This window comes from Lepisma saccharinum, chromosome 2 (assembly GCF_977018435.1).
Source record: "Lepisma saccharinum chromosome 2, izLepSacc3.1, whole genome shotgun sequence".
Taxonomy (NCBI): Eukaryota; Metazoa; Arthropoda; class Insecta; order Zygentoma; family Lepismatidae; genus Lepisma; species Lepisma saccharinum.
In genome coordinates, this window is record NC_139230.1 from 104,362,359 (window position 1) to 104,378,418 (window position 16,060).

Below are 16,060 nucleotides of genomic sequence, written 5' to 3' on the forward strand. Positions count from 1 at the left end.
GAGTACCTCAAGGGTCCAACATAGGACCTCTTCTATTTCTTCTATTAATCAACGACTTACCAGAACATTTGATTAGTTCTAGGAAATTGTTATTTGCAGACGACCTGGAATTCTTTCAAAGAATAAAAAATATTGAAGACTGTATTTGTCTACAACAAGACATAAATAGGTTGAGTGCGTGGTACTTGTGCAACGATCTTTCTCTTAATGCAGCAAAATGCTACTTACTTATTCTAAACAAAGAACGACATTAAAGTTTCAATATAAACTTAATAATAATAATCTAAAAAAAATCTGAAACAGCAAAGGACCTAGGAATATATTTTGACTCTAAGCTAACTTTCACTCACCATACTAACCAAGTAATAGGCAACGCTTACAAACTTATCGGGTTCATTATTAGAATGGGCAGAGACTTTCGAGACACCCAAACACTTAAGGTATTATATTACTCATTAGTACGTTCAAAACTTGAATTCGGGTCTGTTGTATGGAACACTGACAGTATAGTACAGACTACAAAAATAGAGCGAGTACAATCAAAAATGTTACGTTATATGAAGTATAAACAGGAAGGTACTTATCCCAGATTTGATTCGTACAGTAATCTAATAGAGGAGCTCAGAATGCACAGGCTTGACGATCGAAGGACAGTCCGCGACTTGCTGCTGCTCTGGAAAATATATAATGCAAAACTTCGCTCTCCGCTTTGGATCTCACAATTTAAATTACGCGTTCCTAACAATAAGACGCGACCCAATCATCAAACCTTTTTTGTGAATAGAGCGCGAACAAACATTGTCAAGAAATCCCCTATCTGGAGAATGAGTGTTCTCTACAATGCCTCAGAAAAGCGTAACAAAAATATTGATGTGTTCTCTATGCCTTATATACAATTTAAAAACAGTGTAATGAAAACAATATCAAATAACGGTCACTGAAGCATGTATGAAAACCTGTATCTCTGAACTCTCTAACTGGTCGCCAGCCTGTTGAGTTCATTAATGTAAATAAATAAATAAATAGTTCACGTAGTTGCATATTTCTCCACTCATGGCATGTTAGGAAAGCTGATACAAAGAACAACATGGACACTGGGATAGAAGGTTCCTACGTGGTGTGCAAAAGAGAGGTAAGTTTCTCTATGAAATATTATGTATAAAAAGTCTAGAAATTTCTAGCACTATTTACAGATGTAAAAAAGATATATTATTCATAAATTACATACATGCTCTCACTGCATGTAGTTATTGCTGTATCACTCTTCTAATTCGTGACTCCATTGAGTACACCAGGACTCTGGCAAGAATAATAATCTGTGCCCATTTGGGAAAGTCATAAAAATGTGTTTAAATTACCACCATAGGCACCTGCCTGCAAAATGAATATTTTTTTGATTGTATTCTCTGATTTGTAAGTTCCAAATGAATAATAATATCAATTTTATTCGTATTTTATTTTTAGCAAGAATTCGTCAAAAATCTGTAAGAACCAGAAGAAATAATATTTCACCTGGATGAAAGTGATTTAGAGCTGCCAGTCCACTCTGATTTTGAAGTAGAGAATAAGTTGAAGAATCAAATGACAGTGAGGATGAATCAAACTGCAATTGATTGAAATGGAAAACATCAATAAACGGAAGGCCTATGACACAGAAGCATGTGAGGTTAAGATATGTAAGCAAAAAGTATGGTACATTTTGTTTCATAATCATTGAAAATGGTAGTCTTATTTGTAACTGTTACCAGTTAATTGCGCTTAATTAACGTACTTTACATATGAATAATTTACATGTCCAACACTGTCTACCATACAAGTTACTTAAATTTCATGAAAATCTGTTATTATGATAGTCGATATCTGTGCGATTAGGGTCAAGTCCACAAAATGAATACGATTAAAATAAATTAAGCTATTGAGCTAAAAAGTATGAATCTTTATATTGCTATACTCTTACCTTAGCTTGAGTTGAATTTACTTTCAGGGAGCGGGCTCTGTGGAATCCTCCGTGACCTCTTCTCATTGATGACCAAACGCTACCAAACAAAGAATGGTTCCTCTGTAACAAGAGAAAATAAATCCATAAGTGGATGTAAGAATCCTGTATTACAATACATCAAGTTGTATGTTGTATGGAATAATGTACATTTACAATTCTATTTTGTTAGTACATAAATAATCAAATACAAAATTACCCAGATATATCGACTAAATCGCCACTTTCTCACCTATTTCAAAATTTTCACCATCTTTTTTCTTACTCTGAACTATTTCTTTTTTTTTTACGATCGTTTACGGACTAAACTAACGTCCAAGAAAAGAACAATATATTTTTAACAATTGTGTAAACCGTTTTCCACTTCCGGTGGCCATTTTGAATTTCGTCCAGTCAGAGACGATGCTAACGCAAAACACCTGAGCTCTCTGCAACCATCCATTCGAAAGTTTAAAAAAAATGGCAATTGACCCCCTCCCCCTTGAACTTAGGTCCACCAAATTTGGTATACTTACTCTGCACTACCAAAATCGATAGACGTACCCAATGGGGAGATTTTTCGATTTATATTTGCCCTATTTCTCACCGTTTTCGAGATTTTCGCAATTTTAGGTTTTTTAACACGGACTTGGAAAATTTTCAGGTGGAGTTCCATGACGACCTACACCATTTTCGGTAGGGGAGAACCCAGGACATCGAGACGATGTTAACGAAAAAGAAAACATGTCTCTACGATCGTCCTTTCTAAAGTTACGAGCGATCGAAAAAAAATATAATTGCGGCATTTGGCCCATCACTTGACCTCAGGACACCCAAACGTGGTGTACGTACTCTGCATCACCAAATCGAAAAGGGGTTCAACGGGGGAAATTTTTCGAGTTATTTTCGCGATATCTCTTTCCGCTTCCGAGATATGTCTACTTCCAGTCGCCATTTTTGATTATCGCGAATTTTCATAGGCGACACCAGAACCAAACTTTTTTCAGTATGTCAACATTTTTCTTTAGTATTTTGAATTCTTGATAATTTTGTGCGAGTTTCTAAAATGGTGATACCTGTACTTAATTTTGAAACTTCTTGAAGCTAAAACTGTTCCGTTCATTTTTGATATCTTGGACGAACGACTTCTCAGCCACCAGGATTACTCTGCAAAGGGCATCGTCAGGGAGTGGTTTGTGAAATTCACACACTATTTTGATGTTGGGGCGATCGTTGCCCACAACCTGCTTTCTTTTTGACGTGTTGATGACGAACATGGGTTTCTGTGCTTTGAATTCGCTTGGAGTGTAGTACTAACCTCCGAAATAATCGAAAACGAGAGCTTTATTGTCTGAATGTTTGAGATAACATATCCAATGTCTACCTGGATCTTCGTAATTGTCCAAGTTGACGACTCCATTCGCTTTTTTCTTATCGAGGAAGGAAAAGAATCCTACATGAAAACTCCTCTCAAGTGTTTGACTCCTAACGGTTCGATCAGAGATTCAATGTCGCGGTTACTGAGTGGTTCTTCCTTTTTTAAAACTTGCTCAAAGCGTGATACCACCTGCCAAACTTCCCACGGCTCCCAAAGCCGCTGGAATTGCAGGAATGCTGAATATCAAACTTCCCGTGTGAGAGGATTTCCTCGAACGCTGCAATCTTTTCAATTGGGGAGTGTTGAGAAACAATTTCATTCCGTTACCTTTGGACAAGCAAGAACGTTTTTTCTCGTGTTGTTTTTTGGTGAGTAACTCATCGAGGGAACCCAGAGTTTTAGGATTCGAGTATGGCACTTGGCACACGACAAGCTTGGGCTTCATTATGATGCTATGTTAATTATACAGGGTGTTACTAAAGTTCGTACCAACGCTTAGGAGGTGATTCTACAAGTTAAAATAAACACAAAAGTTCATGTGACGGAATGCCGAAAACGGTACCCATTTGGAGTTATTGAAGTAGGAAAAAGTGTGAAAATTGTTTACAAGCAAATAGTGGCACAACGGCCAAAAAATATGACCGCGGCGAAGGGTATTCCACAAAAGAAATGCGGCATGCTCTATTCAAAAAAGCACATGGCAGATGTGTGACGTTGATGCGAAAGAGATTCCCCAAAGGAAGCGAATGGGTCTGTTGAAGTCATGGGAGTAGGGAAGGGTTTAGCGAGATGTGTTATCCACGGAAAGTGATATGTGCTGACTGACAACTAAGAAGAAAGCGAATATCCGTAGTGGACATCACCATTACGTAGAAAAACAAAGATGTTGGTGGTGTTGCGCTAGGTTGCATATGTGTCGACATGTTAACTGTGTGCCGAGTGGAGGTGCCGAGGGAACCACATTACAGACGATGTTCAAACTGTCTGCCATTAACTTCCACGCAGAGATGACAACGCCGAATCAACGATTGTCTAGTGCGAGCAAACAACCCCCCGGTGTCTGCTATAGTCACTGCGTCGACATTGATGCGTGCAACGAGATCGTCGGCTGACACGACAGGTGTTTCGTATACGAGGCGATTCATCTCTCCCCATATGAACCAAACACACATTTCCTTTGGGGAATCTCTTGCGCATCAATTGCACACATCTGCCATGTGCATTTATGAATAAAGCATGCCGCATTTCTTTGTGGAACGACCTTCGCCGCGGTCATATTGTTGGCCGTTGTGCCACTATTTGCTTGTAAACATAATTTCCACATATTTTACAACTTCAATAAATCCGAATGGGTGCAGTTTTCGGCATTTCGTCACATGAAATTTTGTGTTTACTTTGATGTTAGAATAACCTCCAAAGCGTTGGAAACTAATTCTAGTGACACACTGTGTATATATATTCTGGGGAAAAAAATATAAAAAACTTTTTTGTCTCACTCAGCGCGATGATGTGATCGATAATATTATTATTCTCTGTGTTCAATGTGATCTTGCTAGGTCTGTGAGTTTTGTGAATAATTCACGTGATAAGTTTGTTATATTTTTTTTATTTTTGACAATCGGTTATTTATATATCGTGGTAGTCGAAGAACAAAGTTCGTGCTTCGGGCAACGCAATGAGGTGTCCGTTGATGCTACCTGTTTCCATGTTGGCCTGTAACAATCGTCTGCGTATCATCCCATTCCTTTCCTTGCCTCGTGAAGCTCATCCGATCTGTCGTCGAACTTTTCCCCTGCGGTCTGAAATTGGATGTCGAGATCATGCAAGCTTTTTGTGTCGAATATTTTCCGAAGATGCTCCATGAGAACCATCGTTCACGGTGATCGAAATTCCGACGTTATTATCGCCAAGTCGACATTCCCGTCACCTTCAACGAAAGTGAACGTAAATCTGTTATGCAACAGTTCGGGAGGAAGTTCTGTTATTTGAAGTTGTGTCAATCTTTTAAAGGGTGTTATTTATAGACCCCATCCCAATTTTCGTTTTGTGTTCATGGCGATGGTCATGCCCAAAGCTGTAACCCATTCCCACAGAGAAGCCTCCCTGCTGATGAGTCTCCCGAATGCTGAAAGTTTCAATTTTCTATCTGCTTCGTGGCGTGTATCTAGATTTTTTTAAGTATTGTAAGGGATGTCGTGATCTTTGCATGCGGCGTCCAACGGATTCACTCCACTGTCTCCTTTTTCCAAGCGTTGTTCTTGTTTCTTACCCTGTCCGCAGTACTGATAACCTGGGATATGCATTTTGAACGGTAATTTATTTATGATGTCGTTCACGAGTCCCTTGCCTTCGGCAACGTTCCAAAATTTTGGTGAAAGAGTGTTGATATTTTTGATCAGGTATCCTATTCCTTTACTATCGTTCACCATGAAGTTGGAGAGTTTGGTGTTGATCATGTGCACAATTCCTATTATCTCGTTATAAAAATTACGATCACCTGCATTTTTTCACCTGCTATGACAAGTAAACGATCCACGAGTTTCCTAACATCGCCAACCCATACGAATTCCTTCGGTAACGTGTTGTAGCGTTTGACGCCGCTTCCACTTTTAATATCATTCCAAATAGGTTTGATGAGATTCCTGTATTTTCTCCGCTGCTGGATTTGACACGATTCTGAGTGGCGTCGTTGGTTTGGTACAGAGCATCCGACAATATTAAAATGTCCGTGTAACTTTGATAATCTTCGTCCGTGTAATATTTCGGATATTTTTTGGTAATGAGTTCCCACAGTCCAGCCGTACCGGTATACCTGGACCAAATATCTTTTTCACCTAAATTAATTTTTACGTCGTCAACTTCGAATGTGACTTTCGATTTTCCAATTTTTAAAATCACTCCTTCGTTAGTTTCCATGCTCGGATACAATCCGAACACTTCGTCCTTGTCGAATTTCGCGGTGCTCAAATAAAGTGCTGCCTATAGCTTTACGTTTCGGCGGTTGCCTAAGTTCGAGAGGAGTGTGGATGCTAGAGAGAGGCGTTGGAGGATAATCTTCATACTTTCGAGCGGCAAGAGGTACGAGTTCCGTGATGAGATCCTTGTTCTGTTCTGTGACATTTTTAATCTCTTTACCGATACCGGTGATTGCGTCGATGATGGGTTGATCTTCGTGTTTATTTTCTTCGTAGAATCCAATATTCTCGGATTTCGAACCTTTGAAGCGTTTCGCAAGGTAATCGCGCAATTTCAAGTTGTCTTCGATTTTTCGTTTTTGTTTTTTTTTTCATTTCCTGATATGGGGTTATTTTAAACGTCGTGTAACGTTGCAACATTCACAAAGTCGTTGATTTTGTTTCTGTACTTTCCGTCGTTTGGCTTTCGAGTCATGTCGATTGTTGCGAATCCAAAATCGACACTGTTCCAGCAAGAAGAGAAGAATTTCGAAAATTCGTTGTAGTTTAAATCTCCACTCACATGCGTCGTCGAATACTACTACCAAATTTTTGTGACAAAGGTCGAGTGGTTTTATTTCAGATTCAAAAGTTGCTATGCCCAGTCCCTCGTACAGTCTCGAAAGTTGCTGGTAATTCGATTGCTCCAAACATTTGGAGAACACGTACAAGTGCCTGTTCTTCCAATCTAACCAATTCGGTGCGAGGAGAAAAATATCCACCAGTAACGAAGTTTTTCCACATTCGGAAGGACCTACGATTAGTCAACGAATGTTATCGGGTAAGAAGTGTGTTGTTCTTTTTTTTTAGTTTGACATTCCGAAAAAGGTAAACGCTTCACAACGTTCCACGTACTCATAGAATCACTTAGTTTGCAATGATCCAACTCATTTCCAGAAGTCCCAGACATTTGACAAACAGTTTATCTTTTCTGCGTAATACTTTCTCGATGAGATACTTGTCGGGGTATGTAGTTTTAGAAAGCTCCTCTTCGTAAAATCTTCCTTTAAAAATATCGTAGCGACAATCCTTTATTATATACGTTTGACGGTTTCCGGGTAGAACTCGAACTACAGTAAAAAGTACCGTTTGGTTTGAGTTGGTGTTTTAAGTCCACTTTATGCACAGTAAGGCTAATCGGGACTGGACCTACGGTTTAAAGTGGGATCCGAACCACTGTGCCATGTGCCTCCACCGGGTATCGAACCCGGGACCCCTTGACTAAAAGGCGACGACGCTACCACTGCGCCATCGGGGAGGCCCAGTAAAAAGTACCGTACTCCAATTTTTCGTAAATTACTTCTCGAATATACCTTTGAATTTGCTGATCCCCACATGATCTCCAACGTTATACTTAGGTTTTTTGATCGTGGGACTGTACTCAGGACAATAAATGTTAGAAATTTAACGCCGCTTGTCAGATTTAGTAACATCGACGGGTTTTATACCGATGGTGCGACGTCGTTTATGATTGTAATCGTCCACGAGTTCCTGCAGGATGTCGATCCATTTTGAATTTCCCTGAAGCGTAAACCGTTTCCACATGTGCGTTTTCAAGGTTCGAATGAAACGTTCCACTATGTTGGCTTTTATGTGACTAAAGGTCGAACAATGATGGATGTTGTGTTTTCGAATAAATTGCTGGATTACGGAGTTGTAGAATTCTTTTCCGTTATCCGTTTGAAGGAATCGAGGTCGTCTGCCATTTTCATCGAAAACTGTTTTGAATGCTTCTACAACACATGATCCCGTTTTGACCTTGAGGGGTAAAGCCCATACAAATTTTGAAAATGGATCTATGACGGTGAGGAGGTACTTGATGCCATGTTGATTTTATGTAAATTTTTCAAATTACCACTGCTCATTTGGACGAGGTCACATTGCCACAAATCGTCGATGCCTTTTGTCACCACCGATAAACGTTTGTAGTTGCGACGCTCTGGTTTGTGCAACTCGTTCACTATAACCTTCCTAGACATTGAGTGCGAGATTTCGTTTGAAGAGAATGACTAACGTGATTGGATGTTTATCGTAAGATTGTTTATTATGTTTCTTATCTCGGTAAACTGCGTATGGAAATCGATTACACTCTGCGATGTTGGTAACGTTGACACCATGTCACGAAGCGAAGAAATTTCGTCCCGAATCTGTTTTGTATTTGTCACTTCTGTTTCTATCTGTTTGAGTATGCGTGCAATATTTCTTTTAACGGTCCGAAGTTCTTGCGAGGTGGGAAGACCACCGACCGTGATTTCGAGTGCAGTCAGAAAAATTTTGATACTTTCACGTCACTAGATTCGGAAAATGTCGACACCTCTCTTTTCAACTTCTGCAAATCTTCGTTCGACGGAACACTCGTCTGCAAAATTTCGAGATCATGCTGTATGTTGTCCAAGACATGATGAAAATGGTTGAGATTAGATTCAACTTTCGAATTTTCTAAGTAATCAATCTTCTGCTGAACCGTAGTTAAAGTGTCTTGAATACTGATCGTCTGATTTTGGAAGCTCTCTATGACAGCATGGATATTTTTAATTTCGTCATTAATCAACTCCAAAGACGCCTGGAGTATAGCAGTCGTAGAGTGTAGTGTTGAGTGTATCTTGCAAAGCTAACTTTTTAACCCTGACATCCTGCATAAGAATCTCGCTTACATGATCCACGTTCTTCGTGTGTCCAAAAATATATTTAGGCATTTTTATTATTGTGGTTATTTATTTATTTATTATCGTAAACGTTATTCTCAATTCTATGAAGAAATGAGTTTGTCGTATTCTCCCAGAAGCTCTACGTATAGACAATCGTCGGTGGAAACGTCGTACGTCGTTGCGACATTCATCTTATCGTGCTTGATTTTTGCCGGAGGAAACCTTGATTTCACCCACATTCTCCGGATCCACGGCTATTTGAAGTTACCCGTTGATCGGAATCTTGTAGAAATTGAGGTTGTTGTTTAAGACGTAAAACGTTTTGCCAACTTCGTCATCATATTTCGTCCAAATGCTGTTCAGGTGAATAATTAACAAACCGTTAAGTTTAGATAACATGGAAGATAAAAATTCATTATCTGGTAGGGATGATGTGGACACCATGGATACTTGCTTTCTGAAATCAAACAAGTTCATAGGCATCCTAGTTATTTTATATATGTAACGTGAAATGTGTAGTGGTGCGAAGAATGTGCGCTTTTTTTTACGTGCATTGAGTGCATTATACATCTTACATTATACATTATACATCTTTCCATCTTTCAAACGATAATGACCCCAAGGCAATGTATGACAGGATGAATCTTTCATCATCACTAGCATCAAGTGCAACTTTTCTAACTTTGTTGGTTGTGAGTACGTGGTCAACACTCTGGATCCTTTTTTCGGCCATCAATATCGGTGAAAACATAGTCTTGGAAGGTGAGTTTGTTCTCCACTTTGTTCCTGCCCACACCCTTGGCCTTCTTGGTAATACCATCCTCTGCCCGAATCGCGTACATTTTGGATCGCAACACGGCAAACTCGAGGATGATGCCACCATTTTTCTCATCTTTAAATTTTCCTGGCGCCTTTTTGTTACGATTGGAATGTCGAACATGTTTGGCTGAGGATATTAAATAGAAAATGTGCAGGACTTATCGAAATAATCAAGCATAGCTGGATTTTTTATATCTTCATAGAGGTTAGGTGTTTGTATGGAATAAATAAAACTGTCGGTGTCTCTATAGAAAAGTGTGATATTATCATTGTAGAAGGGTTTCATAGCATTATAGTGCAGTTCTAACATGTGAAGCTTCGACAAGTCGAGAACCGTAGATCCTACATATATGGGCTTCTTGAAACAAATCATTTTTTTCTCCATGACAAAGAAGGCAAGCTGCTCGTGGTAGATCTTTCGCGACTTGAATGTTGGGTTTGCAATCAGCTTCCAACACTTCCTGGCATCGGAGACCAACCTCACATCCACGTGATTCCTAACATTTTCTATGGTCTTTCCATATACAGCGTTATTCATTATTTTATAAAAAAAAGTCGGAAGTGGCGTTCGTTGTGTGTCTTGTGTTGATTTCAATATATGGACGCAACAATGGAGAACTTTAAACTTCAGTGTTCTTCTTACATTTACTATCTGAACACCCTTCCCAATCAAGAACTGTAGACTTTTTTTTAATGAAGAACATATCTCTCTTTCGCCTCCAGAGTTAACAGAAGTTTGGGTTGATTAGAATCAAGTGTATATTTGAATTAGGGTGCCGGCGGTAGATCGCTGAACAGATTGTGCAGATGGTCTGGAAACTCGAGATCCACCTCCATGAACAGACCAAATTCATGATCGTCGAAATTATTAATATCAATTGAAGTGGGATCAACCCATTGAAAACCATCATAGGGTAGTTTCTGCATCATGTAATGTCCATAGAGATTATTTACATAAACGTAAAATGTGTAATTGGAGGAACGGTTTGGATCGTATTCATTCTCAGACATATGAATGCTATTTGCCTTTGCGTGTCTCTGCGAACATTGAACCATTCCACCCCGTATGGCTCTCTCGATAAAAAGCAGCATGTCCAAGTCGGAGATAAGTTCCAGCTTGACGTGAGTTTGGAACAACATGGCCGAACACGTCAAACCAGGAAGGCTGTAAATATGTGCAGGGTCCAACTTGTAAATATGCATGGACACTTTACGAAATACTTGAAAAACATCGGCGAGGATGGCTACATCTAATTTCAGATATGCATCGTGATATTCGCCAAGTATTTTACGTTCCAGTTTATTCCACATTAATTTCGCGTGCTCGTATTCTTCTTTTGTGATGCCTGTCTCTCAGAGTTTACTGTAGAATTCTCTTTGAGGTGGGAGAGTGTTGTCATTAAATTTAGATTTGTCAGTTACATATTGATATGGATAAATGCCTTCACGTCTAATAAGTTCTATATCTATGTTCGGAAAACTAGCGATCGTGAATGTAAATTGATCATCAGTAAGTTGCTTGCGAGAGCGTCGAGGCTTGCCGAAAGAAATCTATACGAGTCGAGAAAACGCATTTCGATCGTATTTTTCGTCCCAGGAATCGATATTTGCTTGCTGAGACTGATATATCGTTCCTCATTCTGGGCCAAGACACCTAAAACTTTTCTATGATACGCAAGATGCTTCACCAGGTGGTGAAAATCGCAGCCGCTGCCGTTGTGAAAAAATATGGGGACGAATTTAGGTTTTTTAATTTTTACGTTACAAATATTGCATAATGGACTGATATAGTTTCCGGTGAAATGATCGTGGTGGAATATTTTCGAGTTTTCATCTGTGAAGTGTTGATCACACTCCGGACAGACAACGGCAGCATTGTGACTTTGCAACTCTGTGGTAGATAATGGAAGCATTGGTTTTGATTTATGTAACACACTACCAATTCTCTCAACCTCTTCGACCACTTTTTCCAGGAAAAATTCGGCAGCATCGGGCCCATGGTATATGTATGGTTCATACATTTAATGTAATGTAATGTAATGTAGAGTAATTATACCAAATTTGGTGGAACTAAGTTCAAGGGGGAGGGGTGTCAATTGCGATTTCTTTTTTAAAACTTCCGTCCTCCTCCGTAGCCGAGCGGGTTAAGGCGTTCACTCGTCTTAAGATCGTTCGTTGCGGGACGGCGTAGGTTCGAATCCGGCTCTGGTCTGAATTTATTCGTCCTACTTATAGGGCCGGTGGCAACCCACCATCGTGAGGAAATTGGGGAGCTCCGAGTGAGTGAGTGAGTGAGCGTAGTCCAACAACGGCTGGGGGTCGGTCCAGGTGACCACCCGTCCCCCTAGTCTGGCTGCAGATCTCCACGCCCCCTTGGTGGCTCGCGTGGGAGGGAGGCCAGCAGTCGGTAGGTAAGCCTTGGTCCGATATTGGGCTGTTGCGCTATTGGATTATTATTATTATTTTTTAAAACTTCCGAACAGATGGTCGCAGAGAGCTCAGGTTTTTTGCGTTAGCATCGTCTCTGAATGGAAGAAATTTAAAATGGCGACCGGAAGTGGAAAAAGGTTTACACAATTGGTCAAAATCTGTTGTTTTTATTTCTTGGACGTTAGTTTAGTCCTTAAAAGATCGTAGAAAAAAAAAGAAGTAGGTCAGCGTAAGAAAAACATGGTGAAAATTGGCAACAGGTGAAAAAGTGTTGCCACTTGCATTTTTTCTCCTTTTAGGTTAGTTTAGTCCGTAAAAGGTCGAAAAATCAAAGTATGCTTCCAGCTCATACCGTTTCATAGTACTCTATATGTAGGTTAGTTTAGTCCGTAAAATATCTTTAAAAAAATCCTCATTACACAACACAACTGGAGTGAATGTATGTTACCTAACTCGTAAAAAAGTGAATAGGTTAAGTTATATCACTTAAGATCGTAGCATACCTACAAGTATGAGGTGCAAAGAACCGAGTTGCGGTGAAAATTGTACTGGAACGTCGACAACCACCACAAAATCCACAACAATATCGTCATAATATGATACAATTGAGGCTAAATCCATAGAAGAAAAGGCATTCCTACAAGTATGAGTTAGAAACTACATTAATACACTCCTAGTGCACTTGGTATCTGGATTTTCATTGTTTTTATATCTTTGTGAAAAGCTCAATTTGTTTCTCACCATAAAAATCCTGTGTATTTAATGAACCCAGACTGAAGTCCAGTAAGAATGCTCAGTAATTTCAGGTTGTCACTAAGAGTCCAAATATATTTTGTGTACCATAGTTTCTCCAAGACTACCTTGAAGTTATCACGTTTCTTTCAAATGTATCGTGTAAGTAAGAGGAATTGAAGGTATGCTGTTTTGCAAAACTGTTTCTAACTTTCTCTCTGAACTACCCAAACAAACGTCGGTCTGGGGGGTTTACCGTATGACAGTAGAAAGAAGCAAACTTTGAACATTTATTTCTTTACAATAAAAAAGATTTTCATGTGTGGTAAAATATGACATGAAATATTTTTCTCTGCTTATGTACTCTTCGCAACATCTTAATTGACCGTCGCCCTGAAAAAAAAATCAGTAGTTAATTTGTAAATTTGGCAACATAGCGCTTCAGCATATGCATAAAGTAGACTTAGAACAATAACAACAACAACAGACACACACACACACATACCTTCATACACACATACACACAAATAAGATGTTCTTTGTTTGTGCTCTTCACTGCGTACCTTAAGTATACGTCGGATTTTCAAATGATACAGCCACAGATATTATGCTATATTCACAGTGACAACGCCAGACTGAAACGAGTGGGGGGAGCTAAATATTTCGGAGTCAAATTGTCGGGGGGCTAACTTATACCAGGTAAAATGTATTTACGTAAAGCTTTTGTACGGTATATGTTTACCAGTGACAGCGCATTATGATCCATCACACACAAAAGTACTTTTAGGCACGGATCTTTCATGTCAAGAAAAATGCAATAATTCTATTTTTGTCTCTTTCAAAGCCATTTATTAGTGGAATAATACCACAGACTTACTAATTACTATTCATATAAACAGTACAAAATACGTCATAAATGCTACGGACAAACTTATCAATATAAACATAGCACTATTTCTATGTAAAGAGTTTGGGTACTTTTTTTTTTGTTGCTAAAATGAGAAAATGATCCACATCAAGAAATACGATAAGATACGTATATTTTCATGAGCAGCTACAATCTTGCTTAAATTCAAAGATTTTGAAACCTCTCTCTCAACGAGAGAATAAATAGAGCACTCAACCTCTCGTTACCAATTCGATTATGAAGAGAACACCTGATTTGCTGTAAACTGCCGTTGATTGGGTACTCTCTTGTAATTTATGAAGAAATCAAGCTTTCATTTTTACAGGGAAAATTATTTTATAATATTTTTTACCATTTCAGATCATTTTATAGGTCATCTTTTTAACTTTTTTTAGGTCACCAACATCCGAGCACTAGTCATCATGTATAATCCTACAAGCATTCGTCAACTATCCTAAACACTGCAGCAAACATCTAAAACTTTCCACCTCACACTGCACTGCACCACAACAGAACTGTGTATGTCTTCATCCCTCGAACCGAGTGCATAAAATAATATGAAACGTGTGGTGTAAGGGGATCGAGTTTGCTTGGGGAATGGAAGGTCGTGGGTTCAAACCTACTTCTTTGCAAAAATTTTTTTGGAAAGTAATAAGAATGCTTATCTACCTTTCTTGGATATTTCCGTTGATATTTATGCGATTTACGTCCAGCATTTCCCGATGCAGAATAATGCGACGTAAAGTCTGAGGTGGGTAGTTTCAAACGTTGAATATACAGGGGCGACGCTACAGGGGCTAGGGGGCTGAAGCACCCAAAACTGATCTCAGTCGCCCCCTGTAGCCTACTAGATTTTTTTAAATACGGTAGATGCATTCCGATCGAAAACTTAAAAAGTAGAAGTTTACATTTTCCATTATAAAACTTCCATTTGGGCAAGTTCAATGTTCAAATACATTTTCTAGTTCGGTTAGATCGCAAGGTTGCCTTAATTATGATGTGTTGTATAATAAAAGGGGGAGAGATCAGCGGGAGAAATGCCTGGATAACAGTGGTCACTGATCATGTATTTGATACTAAGTAATTTGCCAATCGAGTCGCCAAACTTGCTACGAAATCTGGTGCTTGTCTGGTACTTGAACGTATTCAGTGACTGTGAGATTGTTCTTTGATGGTTGGCATATACAGTTTCTGAATAGGTCTAGCAGTTGTGACAAATTGCTTTTAGATTTGTAAGTAAGACGACGTTCAAAATCTAAAGAAGCGTTGGTTATGTTTGTTTTCTGTTTGCTAGTTCCTTTTTGGAGTACCGTCAATTGCACGAGTGTTTGCAATGCTAAAGAATCAAAGATACTTCAACTACCCGATTCTTAAATGCTAACAATAAAATTGTTCTCCCAACCATGATAGTCTAGCCGTAAACCTGATATCAAGGGGTCCTGGCTTCCATCCTTGGTCGAGGTATAACATCTCATTAAGTGGTTCGGTTGGGATTTCACTAGAAACTGTAGTGCTCGTCCATACTGTAGCTATCTGTGCATATTGTGGACCTTAATACAAAATCCAATCAACTAATCATTGCTACGGTGCAAAAATCAGCATCCTTTGGCAATTTTATTGCTCGCAATCCTAGTCCTACATGTTAATTAATTATCATTTGTGAGGTAAGAAAAACATTTCTGCAGTACCGTCATAGTGGTGTGGTATCCGTGCAAAAGAAACAATCTTAGATCCAATTCTGTTCATAATATATTGTGAAATAAAATTATAATCCTATGTTGATGGTATTTCTAGTATCCTCCCAATTTTTAGCCCTAAGTTCTGAATTTTGGTCGTTGAACAAAAAAACGTAAGATATATCATCATGACAGCAGGCAAGAGTGGTGTTGTTGATTTCATGCCTACTTTAGTGCCACTTTTCTGAAGCACGAAAAGCTACAATCATTTGCCGGTCCCTTTTCTTGCGATTTGGACAATTTAGAGTTATGGCACACTATGAGGTAGAAAGGAACTAAAAATAAAGACCCTTCAGCGTCTCCTTGCAATGGTTGTAACATTAAAAACTGCCTTTTACGAACTTTACAAGCTTTTGTAATTGAAATGTGCATAACCCAATCAACGGCTGTTTGCAGCAAATCAGGTGTTCTCTTCATAATCGAATTGGTAACGAGAGGTTGAGTGCTCTATTTATTCTCTCGTTGAGAAAGAGGTTTTAAA

General features: G+C 39.0%; 1 protein-coding gene across 5 annotated transcripts in view; it reads right to left on the reverse strand.

Moving 5' to 3' along the window:
* Positions 1–16,060, reverse strand: part of Ca-alpha1D (Ca[2+]-channel protein alpha[[1]] subunit D) — a 1,588,055-nt gene that overhangs the window by 249,588 nt on the left and 1,322,407 nt on the right. For all 5 annotated transcript variants that reach the window (XM_083117527.1, XM_083117525.1, XM_083117526.1 and 2 more), the window contains one exon: positions 1,958–2,059. In XM_083117527.1, the coding sequence (XP_082973653.1) occupies positions 1,958–2,059 (102 nt within the window). The remainder of the gene's footprint in view (positions 1–1,957; positions 2,060–16,060) is intronic.